This window comes from Staurois parvus, unplaced genomic scaffold (assembly GCF_062004578.1).
Source record: "Staurois parvus isolate SC_StPar_1 unplaced genomic scaffold, SC_StPar_1.0 ptg000104l, whole genome shotgun sequence".
NCBI classification, from domain to species: Eukaryota; Metazoa; Chordata; class Amphibia; order Anura; family Ranidae; genus Staurois; species Staurois parvus.
In genome coordinates this window covers 12,647,973-12,671,687 of record NW_028317900.1, presented here as the reverse complement: position 1 = coordinate 12,671,687, position 23,715 = coordinate 12,647,973, and the positions used below count along the sequence as shown (strand labels likewise).

The window sequence follows — 23,715 nt, the reverse complement described above, 5'->3', positions numbered from 1 at the left end:
TGGGAGGTTTCTGTTTTTGAAAGGCAAACTGCAAGATATCGAGTGTACGCTAGCAAATATATACTGCCCTAATAGGAAACCAGAGATGTTTTTGAAAGGGGTTCTGAAGAAATTGATGGATTTCTCTAAGGGATATTTAATAGTGGCCGGAGACTTCAACCTATGTATGGACCCACAAATAGACACAACTTCTACAGTGCCGAGAGAGGGAAACAAGTCGATGAGAATATTGAAGAAGGTGATGAGAGAGAGCCAATTGGTGGATAGCTGGAGAATAGCAAATAACAGAAACTATACCTTTTATTCTAATGCTCATAAAACATACTCCAGATTAGATTATATATTGATAGATCATCGTCTTATCGAAGATTTGTCTAGTGTTAAGATAGAAGTAATGACCCTCTCAGATCATGCCCCTGTTGCATTAAAATTAAGATGGAGAGGGAGGTCGTCGGGAGGACTGACATGGAGGCTGAACGAGGCACTTCTCATGGATCAAGATACTGAACGGAAAATTAGGGAGGAGATAGGGAGATTTTTTGAGGAAAATGAAACGGGAGATGTGTCAAGGGCTACAGTGTGGGAGGCGCACAAAGTATACATCAGAGGAATCCTAATTGCGATTGGGGCAAAGATAAAAAGGGAAAGGAGAGAAAGGATTAGTGAGCTTTTAAAGGAAATAGCCGAGTTGGAACTCCTACATAAAAGTAATAATGAAAGAGATAAAGGAAAAAATGAAAAAAAAAGGAGGGAAGAATTAGAAAAAGTTTTGGAGGAAGAAAAAACAAGAATTTTTCATAAAATTACGGGAGAAAGATATAGATGGGGAGATAGACCGGGAAAATATTTGATGAGAACTCTGAGGAAGAATAAAAATAGAAATTATATAGATAAAAAAAAAAATTAAGGGAGAATTAGTCCACTCAACTAAAGAAATTGCAAAAGTCTTTAAGGATTACTATAGTAAACTATATAATATTGCCCCCAACGACCTTACAAATAAGATCAAAAAGGTAAATGAGGAGAAAAGAAGAGAATATCTAGGAAAAGCAGGATTACCAAAATTAAGCGAAGAATTATTAAACTCCTCAGAATCTGAAATCTCACAGGAAGAACTAAAAACAGCATTAAAAAGCTTTAAGTCGGGGAAAAGTCCGGGCCTAGATGGGTATACCGTGAGGTATTATAAAAAAATATAGTGACTTACTACTACCTAAATTAAAGAGATATATGGATGCGTTGGGAGGAGAGATGGAGATGAGACAGGAATCCCTACAGGCCCAGGTGGTTTTGATACATAAGGAAGGTAAAGATATCTCCCAGTGCTCAAGTTATAGACCAATATCATTGCTGAACACAGATACGAAGTTGTATGCAAAGGTTTTAGCGAATAGGTTGAGGGATCTGATGCCAGATTGGATACATGGGGATCAGGTGGGCTTTATCAGAGGAAGGGAGGGTCGAGATAATGGGTTGAGATCCCTGATGCTTATTCAGAAAAGTCGAACGGGAAAAAATCCAGTACGGTTGCTCTCAATAGACGTGGAGAAGGCGTTTGACAGGGTTAATTGGAGCTTCATGATGGATACGCTAGAGGCTTTGGGACTGGGTAACAGGATGAGGAGATGGATTGGAAGACTGTATGAAGGACCTTCCGCGATGATAATGGTAAATGGAGAGAGATCAGAGTCTTTTTTAATGACAAACGGAACTAGACAGGGTTGCCCACTATCCCCATTGTTGTTTGTTTTGTCATTGGAACCCTTGCTATTAACAATCAGGAAAAATATAGATATAACGGGAATTAACGTAGGAAAGATAGAGCACAAGGTTGCCGCATTTGCGGATGACCTATTGTTCTATATTAGTAACCCCAGGATAACGCTTCCTAACCTAATGAAAACATTGAAGGAATATGGGGAATTGGCAAACCTAAAAATGAATCCGAGTAAAACAGATATTAAATATAAACCTTCCAAAGAGCGAAAAAGAAATGATACAGAGAGAGTTCCCCTTTATATGGAAAGTTAGAGAAATAAAATATTTGGGAGTGAAACTTACTTCTTCACAGAAAAATCTTTATAAAGCAAATTATATACCATTGTTAAATGAGATTAGGGAGGAATTGAAGAGAATCGGAGGAGGAAATCCTTTGTGGTTAGGTCGTATTAACTTAATAAAAATGGTAATTCTCCCTAAGGTTTTGTATAAACTCCAAATGATTCCCATTAAACTCCCAGGGACATACTTTAGAACAATTAAGCAAATGGTAACAAGATATATATGGAAAAATAAAAAAACCTAGAGTATCATATGAAGTGCTAAGTAGAAATAAAGAAAAGGGTGGGGTGGGAATGCCGGATCTCAAAAGATATTATAGAGCAGTGATCCTATCAAGAATTTTTGACTGGAAACACAATACGAAGAGTAAAAATTGGGTTACAATAGAAAATACACTTAGCGGGAAAGATTTGAGTGGGATCGTTTGGGTGTCAACACAGTTTAGAGAATTAGCTGAGAGCACAAGTCCATACACTAGGATTGTTTTGAAAGAATGGGATAGATTGCACAAACAGAGGAATTGGGATTTTAATTCACTGTTAATGCCATTAAGAAATTCAGAGTTTTTCCCCCCAGGTAAAGAGGAAATTACGGGTAAATGGATTAAGAGGATGCTCAGTTGAGAGACGCAATGGAGGGGGTAAACTTAAGAACACTAGAGGATTTGAAAAGGGAAGAGGGAGGGATTTTCACCTAGATATATGGAGGTATAATCAATTAAAACAATTCGTGGGGAAATTGACGAAGCCCCTTAGAATTAGAAAAGATTGGAATTTGAGAAATTTTTTGAAGTTCGAGGTGATGGGAAACACAGCACTGCTAAAACATACAAAATTCTCACTGATTTAGATAGTAAGGTAAAATTAAGATATATAGAAAAATGGGAAAGGGATTTGGGGGTGGAGTGGGAGGAACATACACAAAGAAAAATATATAGAATGGTACATGGAAATGTTAGCATGCGGGAGGTGGAGTTGAACTATAAATGTTTAAGTAGGTGGTATATCACTCCGATGGTAGAGCACAAAATGAGTGGTGAGAAAACCTGGATGTTGGCGAGAATGTGGAGAGGGGGGCACAACGTATCACGTGTGGAGGGGGTGCCCAAAAATACAAGTTTACTGGAGAAAGGTTATAAATCAAATTAGGAATATCACTGAAATTGAGATTGGTTTGGACCCTGAGATATGCCTTTTTCATATCACAGAAATATCAATGAATAAATTTAAAGATATGGGTATAGAGTGCTACTTAAATGCAGCTAAAGGATTGATACCTAGGTTTTGGCGTAAAGTGGAGGCACCGAAGGTAGATGACTGGATAAACAGAGTGGATCAGATTGTTAGAATGGAGAAACTATACTATATACAGGAGGATAAGATGGAGGTTTATTATACAAAATGGAAGAAATGGGAGGAATTTAGAGCAAAGAAGAAAGAAGCTACTCCGTGAATAAGAATAAAGATGGGAATCGGACAGATGTCAGGGGTTTACTGAAGAGGGGTGGGAGGAAGGGGGGGATTGAGGGAAGGGGGTTAAGGGGAGAAAATGATATGCAATAAGTGTTTTTAGAAGAAATTTGTTATGTTGTATTTTATTACTTCTTGTGTTGGAAATATTTATATTGCTATATTTGAAAATAAATATTTAAATTAAAAAAAAAAAAAAATAGATCTTGCTCAGGGGAGTATAAGGGGGGCTCAGAGGGGAGATTCCCACAAAAGGTTTTTTACCTTCTTGCATAGAATACATGAAGGTAAAAAACTTCAGCCTTTAGAACCACTTTAGAGTCAATCTTGACCCCTACCTATTGATACTTTAAAAGTGTATGACTGTGAACCTTACATCGGTGTTCAATGTATATCTCACTGTACACAGTCTTCTAAAATATGGTTTTGTTGAAAGTTCCCTTTCTAGAGATTCTGCGAGTAACAGCACTTCATGTTGCAGGCTGACAGCTCTAAACCACTGCCTCGCAACTGGAAGCAGAGTTGTCAGCCTGCTGTGTAGTTGGCCATTGGTCTAGCCATCTAATAGCCAAATGGGCAATTGAAAGAGCTCACATAGAAAGCTGACTGGGCTGCCGCTAATTGTGAAGCAGTGGCTTAGCATTGTCACCCTGCAAAAAAGGAAGAGCTGTTACTGGCAGAATCTCCAAGTAAGAAACTTTGCAAAAGAGTCACAAAATGAATTGCTTGAAGCGTCTTTAGCTAAAACTTGTTTATTTTTTGGATAGTGGGATATCCAAAACAGTGGGAAAGGATAAGAACTGCTGTCAGGTTTTAATGCAGTTTGGTGCTCCGTTAGAGAGATTTCTTCTCTTTTGCACTGTCTCGGGAACAATCTATTCACCAGACAGGAAGTGAAGGAAATTTTCGAATGGATACACAGACAGAAGTAAATATGCCCTTTATTTCTTTTTTTTAAAGTTAGGTTAGGGAAGGTTAGAACCTCTGTCAGCTTTTAATTGTTCCGTTTCCACATTGTAGAGTTTCCCTGACTTTGTCAGGTAAAAGGTTGTCTCCAGAACAGTAAATGAGGGAAAATCTCGCTAATGGGGGCAGCATAAAAAACACTCACTGTTTCTGTTGCTGAATGGAATGATGGTTAGAACTTTCTTGCTGGGAAAGTACTTCTTGAAGAGTGGACATAGCTCTCCCTTGTCGAAGAGGCTGAACATTTTCTTTGGACAGTTCCCACTCATCCCCACCTTGTGCCATGGTGAACGGCCTGTAGATCATAAAAACATGGTACACAGTGAAGATAGATGGTTAGGGTCAGATGAACGGTCTTATTAAATCAGCCTTAATAGATGTAAAAGACTAGTTGTCACAGGTAACAAAGATATGTTTTCTACAGTTTAATATGATTCTCTATAATTCCAAAACACTGGAGAAAGGAAACAAAAATCAGGACACTAACATGTTAACACATACTGAATGCAGGCTGCCAATAAGATCAATGCACAGCTCCAGCAATGTCTTCAAAGTATTCAGGTTTGGGATAAACTCTGCAGTTAGCAACCCCATTATAACAATTCATGCAACGCGACCCTTTTGGCCAGTTTGTGTGTGTTCAGGACAATTGCTGCTCCCTGCTATTGATCTCAAAAAGTGAACATGCCAAAATCTGTGACTGGCCCAGGTATCATGTGATAGCTGTAGGAAATCATAGCTACACTCTATAGGAAGCACAGCTGTTATTCAACATAACAGCTTTGTTAATATTGTGATCATTGCCACATGATCACATGATCCCTGAGCCGCAATTTACTGTCCTCTAACTTGTATGTCATCCAGCCTGCACGTGTCACCCACCCCTGTAGTATGTACTGTGGCAGACAGAAAGTGGTTAATGCAGAGAATGCATTAAGGTAAAAAAAACCTTCAGGCTTTAGAACTTGAAAATCCATTGCAACAATGAGCAAGAAGGCAGGCAGGCTTTATTGCAAAAGATCTCTTCTGCAATAAATTTCCCCTACCTGCCTGCGCATGCACAGCTCACAGCACTGCGTTTACTGGAATGGTTGTAAAGGCGGAAGATTTTTTTTTTTTTTTTTAACCTTCATGCATTCAATGCATGAAAGTAGAAAACCTGTGTGCAGCAGATTCCCCAGCCCCCCGCTTACCTAAGCCCCCTTACAATGTTTTCATCATACTCCACTAATATCCTTATAATGAAGGGGAGGATTTACCAAGACTAGAGCAGCTGTGCATGGCAACCAATCAGCATCTAGCTTTCATTTTCAAAGCTTACGTAGTTGTAAATCCTTATATCCAGTGAAGTGAGAGGCCTCAGGCGATACACAGAGATGAAACAAATTCTCCCACATAGGTTGGAAACTGTCTATCAGCAGTCTCCTGTTCTCTAGATCCAAAATACTTAATTTATAAAGCTTGTCTGATAATTGTTTTAAAAAAAAAGTGGGTGGGAAGCTGAAATTACACTGCACAGCTCAATGCGGAGAGCTCTGAGAGCTGATTGAAGGAAAGACACGCCCCTTTCACACAGCTCACAGGAACAGAGCTGAGGCTGTCAACCTGCTGGAAGTCCCTCCCCATCACAATTTTTCACCTGGTGTCAGGATAACTTGTCAGAAGTGATTCAAGCGGATAGCAGAGGAACAAAGTAGCAGACAGAAATGACACTTGGTGCTCTGGATTGAGACAAGTACACACTATAGAGCAGATGTCTCCAAACTTTCCAAAGGGCCAGCCTACTGTCCTGCAGACTTTGGGAGGGCCGAACTAAGGCCAATGGAAATATGAAATGCATTGGCCTGGTTGGTTAGTGGGAGAGGAAGGAAAAAAAAACCAAACAAAAAAAAAAACCCACACATGCTCAGTAAGAGGAGCGTCTCCTGCTGGGCGCCGGCGGACAGAGGAGCGTCTCCTGCTGGGCGCCGGCGGACAGAGGAGCGTCTCCTGCTGGGCGCCGGCGGACAGAGGAGCGTCTCCTGCTGGGCGCCGGCGGACAGAGGAGCGTCTCCTGCTGGGCGCCGGCGGACAGAGGAGCGTCTCCTGCTGGGCGCCGGCGGACAGAGGAGCGTCTCCTGCTGGGCGCCGGCGGACAGAGGAGCGTCTCCTGCTGGGCGCCGGCGGACAGAGGAGCGTCTCCTGCTGGGCGCCGGCGGACAGAGGAGCGTCTCCTGCTGGGCGCCGGCGGACAGAGGAGCGTCTCCTGCTGGGCGCCGGCGGACAGAGGAGCGTCTCCTGCTGGGCGCCGGCGGACAGAGGAGCGTCTCCTGCTGGGCGCCGGCGGACAGAGGAGTGTCTCCTGGTTGGTGTCAGTGGAAAGAATAGTGTTCCGATGTTTATATAAGTGGAAGAAAGTATGCCCCATCGTTGGTGCCTTTGGATGAATATGTGCCCCATCATTGGTGTCGGTGGAAGGAATGCTGCTTCATCATTGTCATCCATAGCAGGAATAATGCCTTGTATCAATGAGAGGAAAAGTGCCCCAGAGGCTGGATAAAGGCAAACAGGGGGCCAAAGTTTGGAGCTATAGAGGGATATGCTTTGTTCATATTTCATGTCTTAGATTTACAACCGCTTTCACACATATGCGGTTCAGGAAATGCCGCAATCTTTGTGCTCCCGCACCGCATTACGGTCGCCCTCTGTTTTGTGATCTGCTGGTGTCATTTCAAAGGTAATGACACCACCAACACAGGGCACAAATATTCTCCTGCACCCAATCACAAGGTGTGGAATAACCATGCGAACAGGTTCCTGCACGTTTTCTGTGCTATGCATTGCGATTTGAGCCCATTGAAATGGAATGGACTCAAATTGCAGCAGATAGAATCGCATGTGAATTGTGCAGGAATGTGGCTCCATTCTCATGGGTGGTATATAGTGAACCCAGGCTATCAGAACAAGCTGAAGATACAATCCGATTGGTCGCTATGCACAGGGGCTCCAGTCTTAGTAAATCCCCCCCACTGTATGTTTCCTGCTTGTGGTTGTCTACACAAGGCCTGAGCCATGGCACGGACTTCCAGTCCCCCTCCATTCAGAGAGGTCCCACCCAGTCTCTGTACCCCAATACACAGGAACAATACTGCTCAGTCCGACGGCTAAACCACTCGGTTACGGCAGACGTAAAGCACCATATCTCCAGTGTACGGAAATACAAGTCCCGCACTCACCTCCTCCTGTTCTGTCCTCCCAGCATACACCGCTCTCCGTAAATTTAAATCACACGCCTGTTTCTGATTGGCCAGCTGTGTGACCTATCACGTGAAAACCCCTCCCGGTGTCTAGTTCTGACATCTCACGTGACTCCTTAGTGGTGAGCAAAGCATTCCGGGAAATGTAGTTTTCTTGTGGCACCGTCTGCGAATGGCTGTCTTCCGGGTGTGACAGGGTTCTCTTTTATTGGTTGTTGGGTTTTTTTTTCTGCTGAATTGTGTTCATTATTATAGAATACAGGATGTTATTTTATGAAATGTTATGTTATCCGATTAATAAAGACTTTGTGACTGGTGTGGTGTGGAGTATATTGTACACAGCCATGTAGTGGATACAGGAGCTCATCATTCATATCCATCAGCGGCACTGCACTCTCCTAGAAGTCCCCATTCACATGTGCACATTGCGTTAATGGGCATTTTTTTGTGCTTTTTTGGGGCATTTTTCACGCCACAGTAAAGGGCAGTCCGTTCACATGAACGGACTTCCCCATGTATGACAAATGTGCCAAAAAAGCTCCTGCACCTTCTGCGGGAGCAGAGCCCAGCAAGTTTTTTAAAACGCACATTTTCTGGCCGTGTTTGGGTTGACATTAACATTTAATGACATCACAAGCACAACACGTGTTTTTGCGCACTGCAGAACTCACACAGGAATGCACATTTCTTCACACGTTCCCAAAAACGTACAAATGTGAATGCAGCCTATCAAGTTACTTTGAATAAAAAGATAAAGGTTTTCTCTCATGTACCATAATAGATTGTAAGCTCTTCTACCTTCTGTATCCTCCCGTATACCTTTTTTTGAGCCTTGGTGGAACCTGTTCGCATGGTTATTCGGCACCCTGTGATCGGGTGCAGGAGAATATTTGTGCCCTGTATTGGTGGTGTCATTACCTTTGAAATGACACCAGCAGATCACAAAACAGAGGGCGACCGTAATGCGGTGCGGGAGCACAAAGATTGCGGCATTTCCTGAACCGCATATCTGTGAACTGGGGGTTAAAGTGGTTGTAAGCCTCAGACATGAAATATGAACAAAGCACATCCCTCTATAGCGTGTACTTGTCTCTATCCAGAGCACCAAGTGTCATTTCTGTCTGCTTCGTTCCGCTGCTATCAGCATGAATCGCCTGACGAGTTTTCCTGACACCAAGAGAAAAATGGTGACAGGGGATTGACAGCCTCAGCTCTGTTCTTGTGAGTTGTGTGGAGTGGGGGGGGTGTCTCTTCCTTCCAATCAGCTCTCAGAGCTCTGCTCACTGAGCACTGCAGTGTGTGATTCCAGCTCTCATCTCCTTTTTTTCTGAACTCTCAGACAAGCTTTATAAAAAAAAGTTTAATGATTAATTTATTTTTTTTTATTTTTACACTGTTTCTTCAATTTTTTTTTTTTATCATTGTGATTGCTGTTACAAGGAATGTAAACAGTCTTGTGACAGAAATTGACAGGTACTCTTTAGGGAGAGATCTGGGGTCTGTAAGACCCCAAATCATTCCACTGCACTTAAAAGCATTCATTTGTTGGCCATGCTTTTCTTGTAGGTCACAGGAGTACAATTACTTTTGCCCTTCTGTGACCCAGAGTCAGCTGATGGCGAGCTATTGTCCGTTCTCAGCTGAGATAAGAGAGCTGTTCCGGGCTCAGGAAGCATCCAAACAATATTGTAGGAATCCACACCACTTCCTGACTGAAAGCTGGCTTTGCCTCTCAGAACATGTCTGAGAGCTGCAGACAGCCATTCCTGCCCCCTCCCCAGCCAGATGCTTCAGTGAGCACTGGAGGGACAGAGCATAGAGTGTTGACTAACAGTCATTGCTCTCCACTCTGAGCACTGAGAACTGAGCGATCAGTTATCATATCATCTCTCAGTCTTAGAGCGAATTGGAACAGCTGCAGCATCACAAAGATACTGCCGCATGGAGGGGAGTATAAATGTTTAATTATTTTTAGATTCTATTCTTCTCCTTTAAATTTTTGATTTTTTGGGGGGTTTCATACCATTTTAATACTTACTCTAGCATGACTATGTTTCACATAAGTACAGAATATATATATAGATATATTTTTCCTCCAGATTCATGGCACATGGTCATTTCCACTAGACCAGTGGTCGTCAAGCCGCGGCTCGCGAGCCACATGCGGCTCTTTACACGCTTTAATGCGGCTCTTGTGTGCCGGGCGCCCGCTCCCCTCCCTCCTCTCGGGCGGCAGGGACTCTGCAGCGTGATCCAAAAAAAAAACAGCCAGGGCAGCGCGCTCAAATGCAATGATTGGCCAGTCTCGCTGCCACTCACATCCTGATAGCCAGTGATTGGCTGTCAGGATGTGTGTAGGCGGGGCAGTGTGACGAACGTGAGAGGAGCTAGGCTCCTCTCACAGTCCGCCCTGAAGACCAGAACGGCGCGGCAACACGGCGAGAGGAACGCGCGGAGCAAAGGTAAGTGAATTGACACAGGGGGGACTTGGCTTACTACTTGCTACTTACTTACTACTACTATATGAGGGATGAATTACTATGGGGGATGAATTACTATAGGGGGGATGAATTACTATATGGGGGATGAATTACTATGGGGGATGAATTACTATAGGGGGGATGAATTACTATGGGGGATGAATTACTATAGGGGGGATGAATTACTATGGGGGATGAATTACTATGGGGGATGAATTACTATAGGGGGGATGAATTACTATATGGGGGATGAATTACTATCTGGGGGATGAATTACTATGGGGGATGAATTACTATGGGGGATGAATTACTATAAAAACTTATTGAAACTAAAAACAGTGTACCATCCTATGTATTTTCAGTTTTAAAAATGTGGCTCTCAAAATAAATTTCAATCGTGGTTTTGGCGAGATTTGGCTCAGTTGAAAAAAAAGGTTGCCCACCACTGCACTAGACTAATCTATTTTTATTAAAAATGACTAAATTATGTAAATTAAAAAGTATTTAAATTACTATTAATACATAATATTTCCGATAAATAGTAAAATTGCTATCTATGTATTACAGAATACCATTTAGAGCAATGGTAAATATCCCAAGTAGTATCTATTTAGAAACTTTACTGGAATAAAAGTTCAATGAAAGCCTTCATGGGCTATCTGTTTAAAAAATTATCTCTTTCTTATTTTTATATTACATATAGTCACTAGAAACAAAATTGAAACAATTGAATACACAGTATATCTCTAACCAACATAATCGTTTACTCTGTTGCAGTCTTGTATTTCTGTATCTATTGTAGGCCCTTATTGGAAACCCCTATATGATACAAAATGCCATGATGAGGGTTACACAGATCAAGGTATGCAGTCTTATTCACTAGTGTAGTGCCCTCCCGTCTCTCTCTCTCTCTCTCTCTCTCTCTCTCTCTCTCTCTCTCTCCCCTCTCTCTCTCCTGTTTAATTGCTTGGTAACACAAATTGCCAATCAGCCAAGCACATAGAGGAGTTTTAATTCTCCTCTGACTGTCCTATGAGGCTGCATGACCCCTGCCCCTCTGTCTGCAGTGCCCATTGGACCTGTGCTGATGACATGCACCCTCCAACCCCCCCCAAAAAAAAATCTTTAGCTATACACACTAAACTTAGTATGTGCAAAATGACTCCTAGAGCTATGTGCTATCAGAAGATGGATTGGGGACAGTAGAAGAAGGGGAGGACCACAGAAGACAGGATCAAACAGCCTTTTTACACAATGCAGCAATGCAGAGGATTAACCCCTTAGGTTCCAAAGTGAGTATAACAAGCATGCTTTACAGTATATAAAGACTGATTTTACTGTTGTGGGTTTAGTATCACTTTAAGTCTCCCCCACACACGCACCATACTTGGCATCTGCTTTTTTGAGGGGGAGGTCCTGAGTTTTGACAGGCGAAAGGTGATCTGAGCGGACATTCTCCTACCCCACCACCTCCCCACAGTCTTCTGGGACACATCACAGGTCCCAGAAGACTGTGGGACTATTCACAAAGCATAGTGCAGTGGGAAGCTAGCTGTGAAGCCAAAAGTAGCCAGCTGCCCACAGGATGCTGGCACTGGGAACTCAGAGGCTATAGAAGAACTAGCTCAGGTGAGGACAGTACTGGATCCCTGGACAGGTAAGTCCAATTTTAATTTTTTTTTCTTCCAGAGTGAAGAACGTGAGAACTGAATAGATAGATGCTCTCCTGGGAGATATGCAGCCGACAAAGAAAGCCTAGTGCTATTTATACTGAGCAAGTTTACCACTCTCAGAGAAGGACTTCAGTCACTCTGCTTGTACAAGGCAAAAGCAATGATCATGAAATATAAATGCTCATATTATAAGACCGGCAATACATGCGGTAAAATCCTGGACTGAGCTCTTTTTTTAATATTATTAAGTTCATTTGCAATACAAAAATATCAAACAGCCTATTTTTACACATAAACAAGATACAATAGGAAAAACCAACTGCCAGGGGAACATATGCAAAAAAACCCTGTACACCTGAATTAATCCAAACTTACATTCTAATCTGTGCCATTTTAAAATCATTTCAAATATTCATTTGTGCTATTGTGAAGAAAAATAACATCCCCATTCCCCCCTCCACACTCTCTAATTATGTATTATGTGATCAGTGCTCTACCTTCAATAGGGAAGGTGTGAGGGGGGAGGGAAACTCCTTTCCTCCCAATCCCTCTTAGGTCTATTATATATACCAATCAGTAATTTTGTGTAAGACTCAGGAATTAATATCTATGTCATTTTTTAAGGGATGATCTTTAAGGTATGTCAGTGGACTTACCTCCTCCGTTTTATCCTTTGTTTTCCTTTCCTCTCCCTTCTCCTTCCCTTCTCACCTTCTCGTTCTCTCTTTTCCATTCCCCTCTTCCCAAACCGCTCCTCTTCCTCCACTCCCTAAAACAGGTGACCATGCTAGGGAGGTTCTATCTGCCCTAATGGGAAGGTGGGGGGGGAATATAAACCGGGCCCAGGCCCAAAGACTCAGTGAGGAAGTGCCAGCACCAACCCCTGTTTAGAATCTCTTTTCCCATTTAATCACCTGTTTCTTACCCATTCTTATCAAATATAACCCACCAGTTACTCAATACTAAACTAAAGAAATAATTTCCTCTGTCCATTTGTCATATAGTCCAACTCATTTTCATTACCCATATTTTCCACATATATGGGTGTTTGTTTAAACTCTATCCAACCAGACCAAGTCTCCTTGAAATCCCTGTGTGTCCCCCTGTGTAGGTGCAATAACTCTTCCATTAGCCAAATTTGATCCTCTTCCATCAACTACTCTGTTACCTTCTCTGTTGTTACCTTCTCTGTTTTCCAATATTTGGGAATTTTATTTGCAGCATTCAGCAGAAACAGTATTTTAGATTTCTTATATCTATCTTTAGAGTGTCTTGTCACATGGAAGAGGCACTGCCTTTCTTCGGATTTTCTAATAATCTCAGCTAAAAATATTGCTTTTTGCCAATAGATCTGGACATTTGGGCACTGCCACCATGTAAGTGTAAGCATGGGTTCCATTGCATCCTCTTCAACATTTTGCTGATAAAGATGGATTCATCTGGTAGAGCTTTAATGGTACATAATACCATCTAGCAAACAGTTTATAATGAAATTCCTTTATCTTCACATCCACTGATGATTAATATAAAAGATAAATTTAGCATTTTTGATCTTGTGATATGGTTTCATTCAGCTCTTGCTTTCATTTGTTTAAGAAGTTTAAATGCCCTGGATCCATAAGAGGTATCAATATTCTGTAGATATTAGAGATACAGTGCTTTGGTGTCTTCTTTAAATACATAAGTCATTACCATGGATTAAGATCTTGAGCTGAGTGGAGAGCTCAACACGAACAATCGTATATATCAAGGATTGTTGCCCAACAAGGCAGTAAAGTGTTTGTCAGACATAGCCAAAGCATTTGGAGAGTTAAGGACCCTGCCTCTGGCTGCCAGCATGCTACCATAATGGGTAAAATTAATAAATATCTGGCAGACACCAATTTACCATACCTTCCAGTGGAGGTGCTGTCTGTCTTGAACGCCCCATCACTCTAGATAACCCTACTATAGCACTGAACCAGCCTCAGATGAGGAAGGCTCCATGACCAAATGGAATTACCAAAAGAACTACAAATTACTATCTCCTTTACTCACTACATACTTCGTTAAGGCATTTTACACAGCGGGGAAGGAGTTCAAGCTACAGTACCTCAAGGTTAGCTATGGGCCCATGCTACCCTTATTCCTAAGGGTAGTAAAGATCCAATACATTGCCCCAACTCTAAAGCAATATCATTGTTAATACTAACTGAATATCTTTACCAAGATTCTTGTAATAAGTTTATATGCAAGATATATACATTCAGGAGGTGTTCTGCCAAGATCAAGTTGGCTTTATTCCCACCAGAGAAGCCTGAGATAATGCTATGAGAACCCTATACTTTAACCATGCTGCCTGGTCTAGGAATATACCAATTCTTTTGCTTTCTACAGATGCGGAAATGACATTTGAATGGGTAGAATAAATGTTTATGGAACTGATCCTCAGAAACTTAGGACTGGGGGATCTAAGTTACTTATTCATTATTGTGAGCATAGGTCAATGGCACCCTCTCCACCCCTTTCTATATAAATTACAGCACCTGACAAGGGTACCCGCTGCCCCCATCCTTATTTTACTATTACCTTGCAGCCCTTATTTCATAGGATTAGAGCAAACCTGAACATTTTTGGTCCAGTTATATGCTCATCAGAAGTGGCAGCTTATTAAGATGACATGCTGTTTTCCTTTCTTAACCTGGCCATATCTCTCCCTAACCTCCAGACAGGGGACTCTCTTTCAGCTTCCTTGCTCTATTCTGTTCCTATGTATTTTGAAAACTACTCATATGTTGGTGGCTACTGCTCTTCAGATACCCTCTGGGGCTTTAGGGTTTTGTCAGGGAGCGAGGAGCCAGACACACAAAGAGGTGCAATTAAAGGTAGGTTTATTAATATAAAAATAAGACAAGAGTCTATGCAAGTCCAACAGCAGAAATCGTAGCCAAAGCCGGGGTCAAGAGCCAGGAAAAATCGTCGCCAGAGAAGGATCAGGAGCCAGGAAGAATCGTTGCCAGAGCCGGGATCAGGAGTCAGGAAGAATGGTCGCCAGAGCTGGGGTCAGAAGCCAGGAGGAGTCTTAGCCAAAGCCGAGTTGGTATCCAGGAAAGCAATGAGTAGCTAAACAGGAGCTTGCTGTTGTGCAACAGACAGGACACGAATGCAATGGACAGCCACAAACAGCAGACTTATATGTGATAAGCCGCCACCTCCTGGGGGAGGAGCCGCAGAGGGCTGAAAGCATAAAGGATCCCACAATGCTTTGCAGACACCTAAGATGGATGCCAGCACATGGAGCAGCACAAGGTCTGAGGAAAGGTAGGACCTTGACAGGTCTCACCAGTTCATGGTAACAATGAATGTCTTTATGTAATTTTATGACTGTCATACTGTATTTAACATTTATATCTGTGTGAGGACTATATTGTCCCCAGTGTGTGAGTCTATGATATTAGGAATGCAGAAAAATAAATGCATATAATTTTTATGGGACCCCCAATTGTATGTCATGCTGTTTACAGTCATTGTATAATATGAATAAATTAATGGATCCAAAAACACAAAAATTCCGCTACATTGCATTTTCGAATTGTAATTTAACAAACTAAAATATTTGTAAGTTTACACCAAGTTCTTCTCTATAATTTCTTAGTAAAAAAACATGAATTAAAAATGTAAACCTTGACGGTACCGCTTGCTTGCATGTCTGCACTGTAGAACTTCATCTCTGCCAATCACTATATCCTGATCTGTTTCCCTAGCCTGAGACGGTGACACTATTACCTTTTCTAATTGGACATTTGTTTAATTAATTGCACATTTTGTCTTTGCATCATCACTCTGGTTTAATTTTCCTTGCAATGCTTGGATGCCCCTCAGGTGATGAATCACCGGGGACTAATGTCTCTGTCCCTTTCATTTATTAATGTCAGCTGGTCACAGGAGACAGTGCTAATTACAGGCACTGTCAGCTTATCCGGCCACTGAGACGCTCCTGAATGTGGTGTGGTGCCTGTGATGATTTATATATCTCCTGAGTTGTGTTTGTCAGTCTGTCATTCTAGGGAACTGATGACAGATTTGGAAAAAAGCTCTACCTGACACATATGAGAACTTACCCTGAATACCCTGAATACAAATTCCCCTCTATCTGGATATTCATGGACTATAGTGTACGCTACTAACATAACAGGCAATACATTAGGCTTATTTCTGAAATACAATTTTACTGCCGCAGAGCTAATGACTTCCTTAGGGGTCACATTATAAATGCTGTGTGTCAGGTTTTGGTATGCATATATAGCATGTATTCTTGAAGTAGAACTTCAGCTACAAATAAAAGGAGATTGTAGGAGACTTACTGTAGGAGTATAAGTATTGCATAAGTATAATATCCATGGAACATTAAATAAGGCACACAACAAAATCTAAAGCCATCACGATGATGATGATGCTAAAATACTGCAACCAATTGATGTTATTATTTTTGTGAAGCCACTGGTGTATTGTAGGTAGAGAAGAGAGCTCACACAGGGTGGAGATGCACAAACATATGGCATACTGTAGAGTGTACTGTCAAGTAGAACACAAGAGGGTTCTGTAAAACGGTCACTAAGGATTAAGAGACAGCAGTTGATAAGAACAGTGTAAAACTGGCCTGTGGCAGGGCAGTTAATAAGCAAGATTGAGAATCGCAAATAACTAAAGATGCAGGGTAAAGATGATAAAACGATGTAAAAATCAGCCAGCAGTGGGACATTTTTGAAGAGCAAGACTAGGCCAAAATGTACTAGAGACATATGGGACAGGCATGTATTTTCTTTCCAAAATTAAGCACCTACAGATGAAAAAGCTTTGTAAAATTGGCCAGTGGCTAATCACAGAAGATTGGTCTAAATGATGCATGCCTAACTTTATTTTCAATATGGAGATGGGGGTTGTGGTGAATGTGAGTGATATACTGTGAGGTGGTTTAAGTGCACACTGCTCTTACACTCCTTTTTTTTTCTTGTAGGCCATGCAGAAGCATGCTACGAACAAAAAGCAGCCATAAGAACAGATGGTCAGCTACAAGTTTATGCTGAATTTGGGTACCTCAAACCTTATCAACATAAAAATCAATTTATCCCCATAAGAAATGAAAACCCAAAATACCACACACACAATACAAGACAACTTTTAAAAAAAATGCCTTGCAGTGAAAAGTAATTAATTAATTAATTTAAAAAAAAAGAAGAAGAAGATCAAAGAAAGAAGGCCACAAAAATAGTTAGCAATCAGAAGTAAAAACAGTTTCCTAGCTAACTCTAAAAACTCCATAAGCCTCCCTTTTAATTTGAGGAGACTGGCTTATACAAAAGCCTCCTTATAGGCCCTTTTAGGCCACTTGGCCACTTTTCAAAGGCCTAGCAGTGAATTTTAGTTGAAAAAAATTAGGTTGGCCACTTGGCACCAACACCATTCAGAGAATGTTGGTATTTTCTGAATTAATGCAAAATGTTCTCTGATTGCACAATAGGGAAAGGCGGGGTGGTTACAGCAACACAAAGCATAGAACCCTGAAGCAAGTGGAGATCACTGAAGTACCTATTTGTGATTTCCAGCTTCCAGGGAGATCAGCCAGGTATGGTATATACATACTTGCAATGGTCCAGGTTGAACCAATGTAAATATGTATAAAATATCCTTACCTGGATATTAGATATTAGCAGCTTGTCTCTTTTTCTCTCTCCTTTTCTTTGCTTGGGGACATTGGATCATATGAGACGCTTGTAGCTCCCAAAAAGGAGCTGCTTCCTCCTTTAGATATGATGTAATATAACCATAGTGTTTTTTAAAGTATAACAACACCCAATAAAAGTCATCTGTGAATGGATTGTGTAATTCTCACTACTAGGTGGACTACAAACCGTTTAGCAGGCAAACCATCCCTCCTACAAGTGTTTTTTCTGCCTCAAGACTTTTGCCCAGAGTTCGGCTTTAAGATGCTCTGTCCTTTAATGACTTTGTCCCAAGCTAAAAAATACTTGTCTCTGCCAGCCACTCAAATCACCAAGATAAAAGTTTAATTCTGGGTTTTTGATTGGCAGCTAACAAGTGGATTGTTAAGCAGAGAAACCCTAACTGTAGGTAGTGTCTCACTCATTTCTTGTACACATTTTCCGTCTTTCTGGTCAGCAATGACTTGGGAAGAACAAAAGACTTGAAGAGGAATTAAATTTTAATGTCATGGTAGAAAGCCCTAATGTAATGGATAATGAATGTACACACTCAACCACGGCCAATTGGGATCATATAGATTTCCAATGAACACATCATCAAATGAACGATACAATACCACTACATACATATGAACTATTCTAAAGGTTTGTACTACCTATTATTTTAGGTCTTGGCATAGACAGATGTGCTGCAGGCCTTTGCCAGGACCTGACAGCAAAGTTATTCTAGTAAATGTATTCTACATTTCACATATCAGTACATTTAATATGAAAATAAAAGCGCAGCGCTTAAAAAAATTGAATAAATAATGTCCGTATAAATAAATACATGGAAATAATAATCATAAATCAATAGTCCATAGGTGACAATCCGTGCATATATAATGTAAACTGTGGCAATACTTCAGTGCTTGTGCTTTGAAACAGTGGGGTAAGAATACACACTCACCAGATGCGCAATGGAATTATGCATTAAATCAATCAACAGAGGTCTCCTTTAAGGAAGTGGATTAAGCCAGTACGTCAGGTACTTCTAGGTGGTAAGGGATCCAATCAGCCAGAGGTCCCCTTAAGGGATGGATGGGTGTAGCAGCTTGTGTGACAGTGGATACTGTAGTGGATCAGGTTCTGAGGTGGGCACTATAAATCAATAGCACCACATGGGAGACATAAAAAAGTTCCCATAGTGTAATAGGTAGTAATAAATAAATTTATTCCAGAAATAGTAATCCAATGAATATGATATCACAGCAGTAAAAGAACGGACTGACCGTTCATAAGCAAGATGGCCACTGGACCTTCACGAGGCTCCGGCGGCGTGACCTCTGGCTGATTGGATCCCTTACCACCTAGAAGTACCTGACGTACCACATACCACCCAGAGGGAGGATAATCCTTGGCCTGGCATATTCTTACCCCACTGTTTCAAAGGACAAGCACTGAAGTATCGCCACAGTTTACATTATATATGCACAAATTGTCACCTATGGACTATTGATTTATGATTATTATTTCCATATATTTATTTATACGGACATTATTTATTCAATTTTTTTAAGCGCTGCACTTTTATTTTCTTATGATTGAGGTTTTATTTGGTTACCTTTTAGTGCTATAGTAGTGGTGTGATCCTCCTGCGCTCCCAAGTGTTTAAACTAAATGAAGATATATATAAATCCCAGGGGAAGCTGCTAACATTAAATCATATACCAGTGATTGTGATAAATAAATACAATAAAGAATGTAGCGCTACTCCCAAAAAATATATGCACACATAAATAATAAAAAATGTGAAATCACAAAATTTCATAAAAAAATATAAAAAATATATATATAAATGTGACAGTGATATCAATTAATATTAATTAGTGCCCATGAATCATTGAATCCACACAATAAAATAAATAACTCGAAACATGTGAAAAAAACATTTCCATATATATATGTATATATAACACGCATACACATATATATAATACTATATATCTATAATCACACGTGCCTCTTGTGTAGTGAAAAGACCATTAAAATGGTACAAACAACAGTGCTCTCAAAGTCCAATAAATGCTGCTGGTGACCAAAGAAAAAACAGTGCTTCCAATAACTACTGTTAGTGACCATAAACAAAACTCGTGTAGATCTCTGAGTGCATGTGAATCTGACAATCCGACCACCATCTGGATAAGCCTCTCACCTCATCACTTCGACCCTTGCGGATCAAAGAGCTTTTGTGGATCCCCCTCACAGATCCTCCAAGATAGCTATCACTCCAAAGGTTGCTCTCTCAGAAATAAATATTCCACCTCTGGCTCTTCTCCAGGTAAGTATTGCAGCATCAATCTCTCAAATGAGACAAAATGGATCCTCCCATAGTGCAGTATATTTTATTTGTTACATAGGGACAGATAACATCAAACTTTTCCACTTACGTAGCAGCCAGTCCAAAACCTCATGCTTTCGGATGAGGGTATGTATGTATGGGTGTACAGCTGAATATACAGGTGTACCAGGTGTATATTCAGCTGTACACCCACACGTGTGATTATAGATATATAGTATTATATATATGTGTATGCGTGTTATATATACATACAGTTGCAAGAAAAAGTATGTGAACCCCTTGGGATTACGTGGAGTTTTGCATGAATTGGGCATAAAATGTTCTCTGAACGTCACCTAAGTCACAACAATAGAAGAACACAGTCTGCTGAACATAATACTACACAAACATTAGATGTTGCCATGGTTTAATTGCACATAACATGTAAACATTCACAGTGCAGGGAGGAAAAAGTATGTGAACCTTTGGACTTAATAACTGGTTGACCCTCCTTTGGCAGCAATAACCTCAACCAAACGTTTCCTGTAGTTGCAGATCAGACCTGCACAACGATCTGGAGTCATTTTGGACCACTCCTCTTCACAAAACTGTTTCAGTGTAGCAATATTCTTGGGATGTCTGGTGTGAATCGCTCTCTTAAGGTCATGCCACAGCATTTCAATCAGGTTGAGGTCAGGACTCTGACTGGGCCACTCCAGAAGGCGTATTCTGTGCTGGTGCAGCCATTGTTTTGTTGAATTACTTGTATGCTTTGGGTCATTGTCCTGTTGCATCACCCATCCTCTGCGGAGCTTCAGTTGGCGGACAGATGGTCGTACGGTTTCCTGCAAAATGTCTTGATAAACTCTGGAATTCATTTTCCCATCAATGACAACAATCAGTCCAGGCCCTGAGGCAGCAAAGCAGCCCCAAACCATGATGCTCCCTCCGCCATGTTTTACAGTGGGGATGAGGTGTTGATGTTGGTGTGCTGTGCCTTTTTTTCTCCACACATAGTGTTGTGTGTTCTTCCCAAACAACTCAATCTTGGTTTCATCTGTCCACAGTATATTTTGCCAGTAGTGCTGTGGAACATCCAGGTGCTCTTTTGCAAACTTCAAACATGCTGCAATATTCTTTTTGGACAGCAATGGCTTCCTCCGTGGTGTCCTCCCATGTACTCCATTCTTGTTTAATGTTTTCCTTATTGTAGATGTGTCAACAAAAATGTTAGCATGTGCCAGAGATTTCTGTAGGTCTTTAGCTGACACTCTGGGATTCTTCTTTACCTCATGCAGCATTCTGCGCTGTGCTCTTGCAGTCATTTTTACACGACGACCACGCCTAGGGAAAGTAGCAACAGTGCTAAACTTTCTCCATTTGTAGACTGTCTTACCGTGGACACATGAACATCAAGGCTTTTGGAGATACTTTTGTAACCCTTTCCAGCTTCATGCAAGTCAACAATTCTTGATCGTAGGTCTTCTGAGAGCTCTTTTCTGCGAGGCATGGTTCACATCAGACAGTGCTTCTTGAAACCAGTAAACCCAAAACAGGTGTGTGTTTTTTAAGGGCAGGACAGGTGTCAGCAACACATCCAATATCATCACACTGATTGGAGTCAAGGTTGGCTCACTCCTGGCTCCAATTAGCTCTGGGAGAAGTCATTAAGCTAGGGCCTCACATACTTTTTCCTCCCTGCACTGTGAATGTTTACATGTCATGTGCAATTAAACCATGGCAACATCTAATGTTTGTGTAGTATTATGTTCAGCAGACTGTGTTCTTCTATTGTTGTGACTTAGATGACGTTCAGAGCACATTTTATTCCCAATTCATGCAAAACTCCACGTAATCCCAAGGGGTTCACATACTTTTTCTTGCAACTGTATATATATGGAAATGTTTTTTTTCACATGTTTCGAGTTATTTATTTTATTGTGTGGATTCAATGATTCATGGGCACTAATTAATATTAATTGATATCACTGTCACATTTATATATATATTTTTTATATTTTTTTATGAAATTTTGTGATTTCACATTTTTTATTATTTATGTGTGCATATATTTTTTGGAAGTAGCGCTACTTTTAGTGCTATAGCTGCTTTTATGAGAATGCTCACTTTTTTCTTCCCCTATTATTTATTATTACATCTTGATTAGTTAAGTAGGGAGGCAGGAAGATTTCTAAAGTGTAATTTAATGGGATTTTTGAACAACACTTTATTGCAGAATTTTAAAATTAAGTGTATGCAGAAACCTTTAAATACCATGGACAAATAAGACATTATGTATCTGTGTGGGCAGAGTTGTGATCTTTAGTAAAATAGTTTCTATATATTATATTTATACATTTCAGTAAAGTATGCCTATTTCTAGAACAGATCATTGAAGTTTACTTCAAGTGTTTTTTTCAGGCAACCCCTTTTTTTGGTCTGAATAGGATGGGGATGGATGGTCTTCTTCACAGAAATTTCCACTTACATTAGGAATATCTAAAAGAAGAGTGTTTGAGAATGTCTACGAACATCAACAACTGGCCCATTTAAGAGGGTATTCTTGGGAATAATAATCATGGTGACAGAATATATCTAAGTCTTAATTCTTGACCAATAGTATTTAATTGTTCAGTAGGTCGAGTTTACCAAGTGTGGAACATTGTGCCCATCTTTCCACACCCTCTGGAACATGTAAGAGAGACCTCAAGGAAGACTTTGGCAAGATTGGTGGGTGCCAGATATCAACGAGAGAGAATTTTATAATAAGCCTCTATGAGGGTCATATTGCGTATCTATTTGTGGATTCTAGAGGTCTATGTATTGCTGAAGTCTCTTCGCTGATCTCCAAGCCCAGGTCGGTCTCCCAAACTATTCTATAAGGTAGCAGGGAATACTTGATACCACACTGAAATGCCACCCTTCTATGTCTTTTCTTCAATGAAGGTGTTTTCAAGAACAGTACTTTTAGTATATCACCTGCCTTACTTAACATTAAGATTTTGCATAACAAAGTTTCAGATGGAGGCATTTTAAGCTTTTATAAAATATAATCTGGATTTCGAATACCTTTGTATCCAAAGTAGTAACAATATGATATAAACTTTTGTCTGTTTACTGCTTAAATTGCCAGGGTTGTAATGGAGCCAATAGAATGTGTGGGTATTTGAGAGCCAATAATTTAGAAAATAACCGACAATTGTACTGAGTGGAACAATTTGGGTCATAGGATTGCTCTGCATTTTCTGGCAGATATTCACATTAGGTGATCTTTGTGATGTTGAACATCCACATTTTCTCTTTACTTGACAGAAGAGACTTTGCATGTCAAAAAAACTCTTTCCCTTTTACTCACAGAATGTTTTTATTCTGTGTAAAACCTCTCTAATGCATGTGTAGTGCATTGGACACTCCTGGACAGTGGCGGACTGACAACTCATGGGGCCCCCGGGCAATAGGGGATCATGGGGCCCCTGTGTCCTTGCCCAAACTCAAAAAAGCCTATGAAAAAGGTACCAGGGCCAGGGGTACCCCTACTGACCCTGGGCCCTCGGGCAGTGCCCGAGTTTCCAAATGGTCAGTCCACCCTTGCTCCTGGATCATTCTGTGCATCTGTAAGACCTGGGTTCCAGAATGTAACTCCAACCCGCAGCCCATAGACTGAAGAGGGAATTACCAGACATCACAGAATTTCCAGAGAAGATGTCAGTGGCTGCAAGAGAGCAGCGGCATAGTGTGTGAAACTCCCAGCACTGGAAGAGAGCAGACTAGAAGGTAAGTGAGACTTTAAAGGAGCTTATCTATTCAT

The 23,715-nt window shown here is 40.9% G+C and overlaps 1 protein-coding gene across 1 annotated transcript in view; it reads right to left on the bottom strand.

Moving 5' to 3' along the window:
- The window catches only part of BUB1B (BUB1 mitotic checkpoint serine/threonine kinase B), a 73,539-nt gene extending 65,784 nt beyond the window's left edge, over nt 1-7,755 (bottom strand). The window contains exons 1-2 of the mRNA XM_089671339.1: nt 7,712-7,755; nt 4,642-4,791 (exon numbers count right to left, since the gene is read on the bottom strand). Of these exons, the coding sequence (XP_089527465.1) occupies nt 4,642-4,791; nt 7,712-7,737 (176 nt within the window). The 5' untranslated portion in view covers nt 7,738-7,755. The remainder of the gene's footprint in view (nt 1-4,641; nt 4,792-7,711) is intronic.
- Between the last annotated feature and the right edge of the window lie 15,960 nt (nt 7,756-23,715).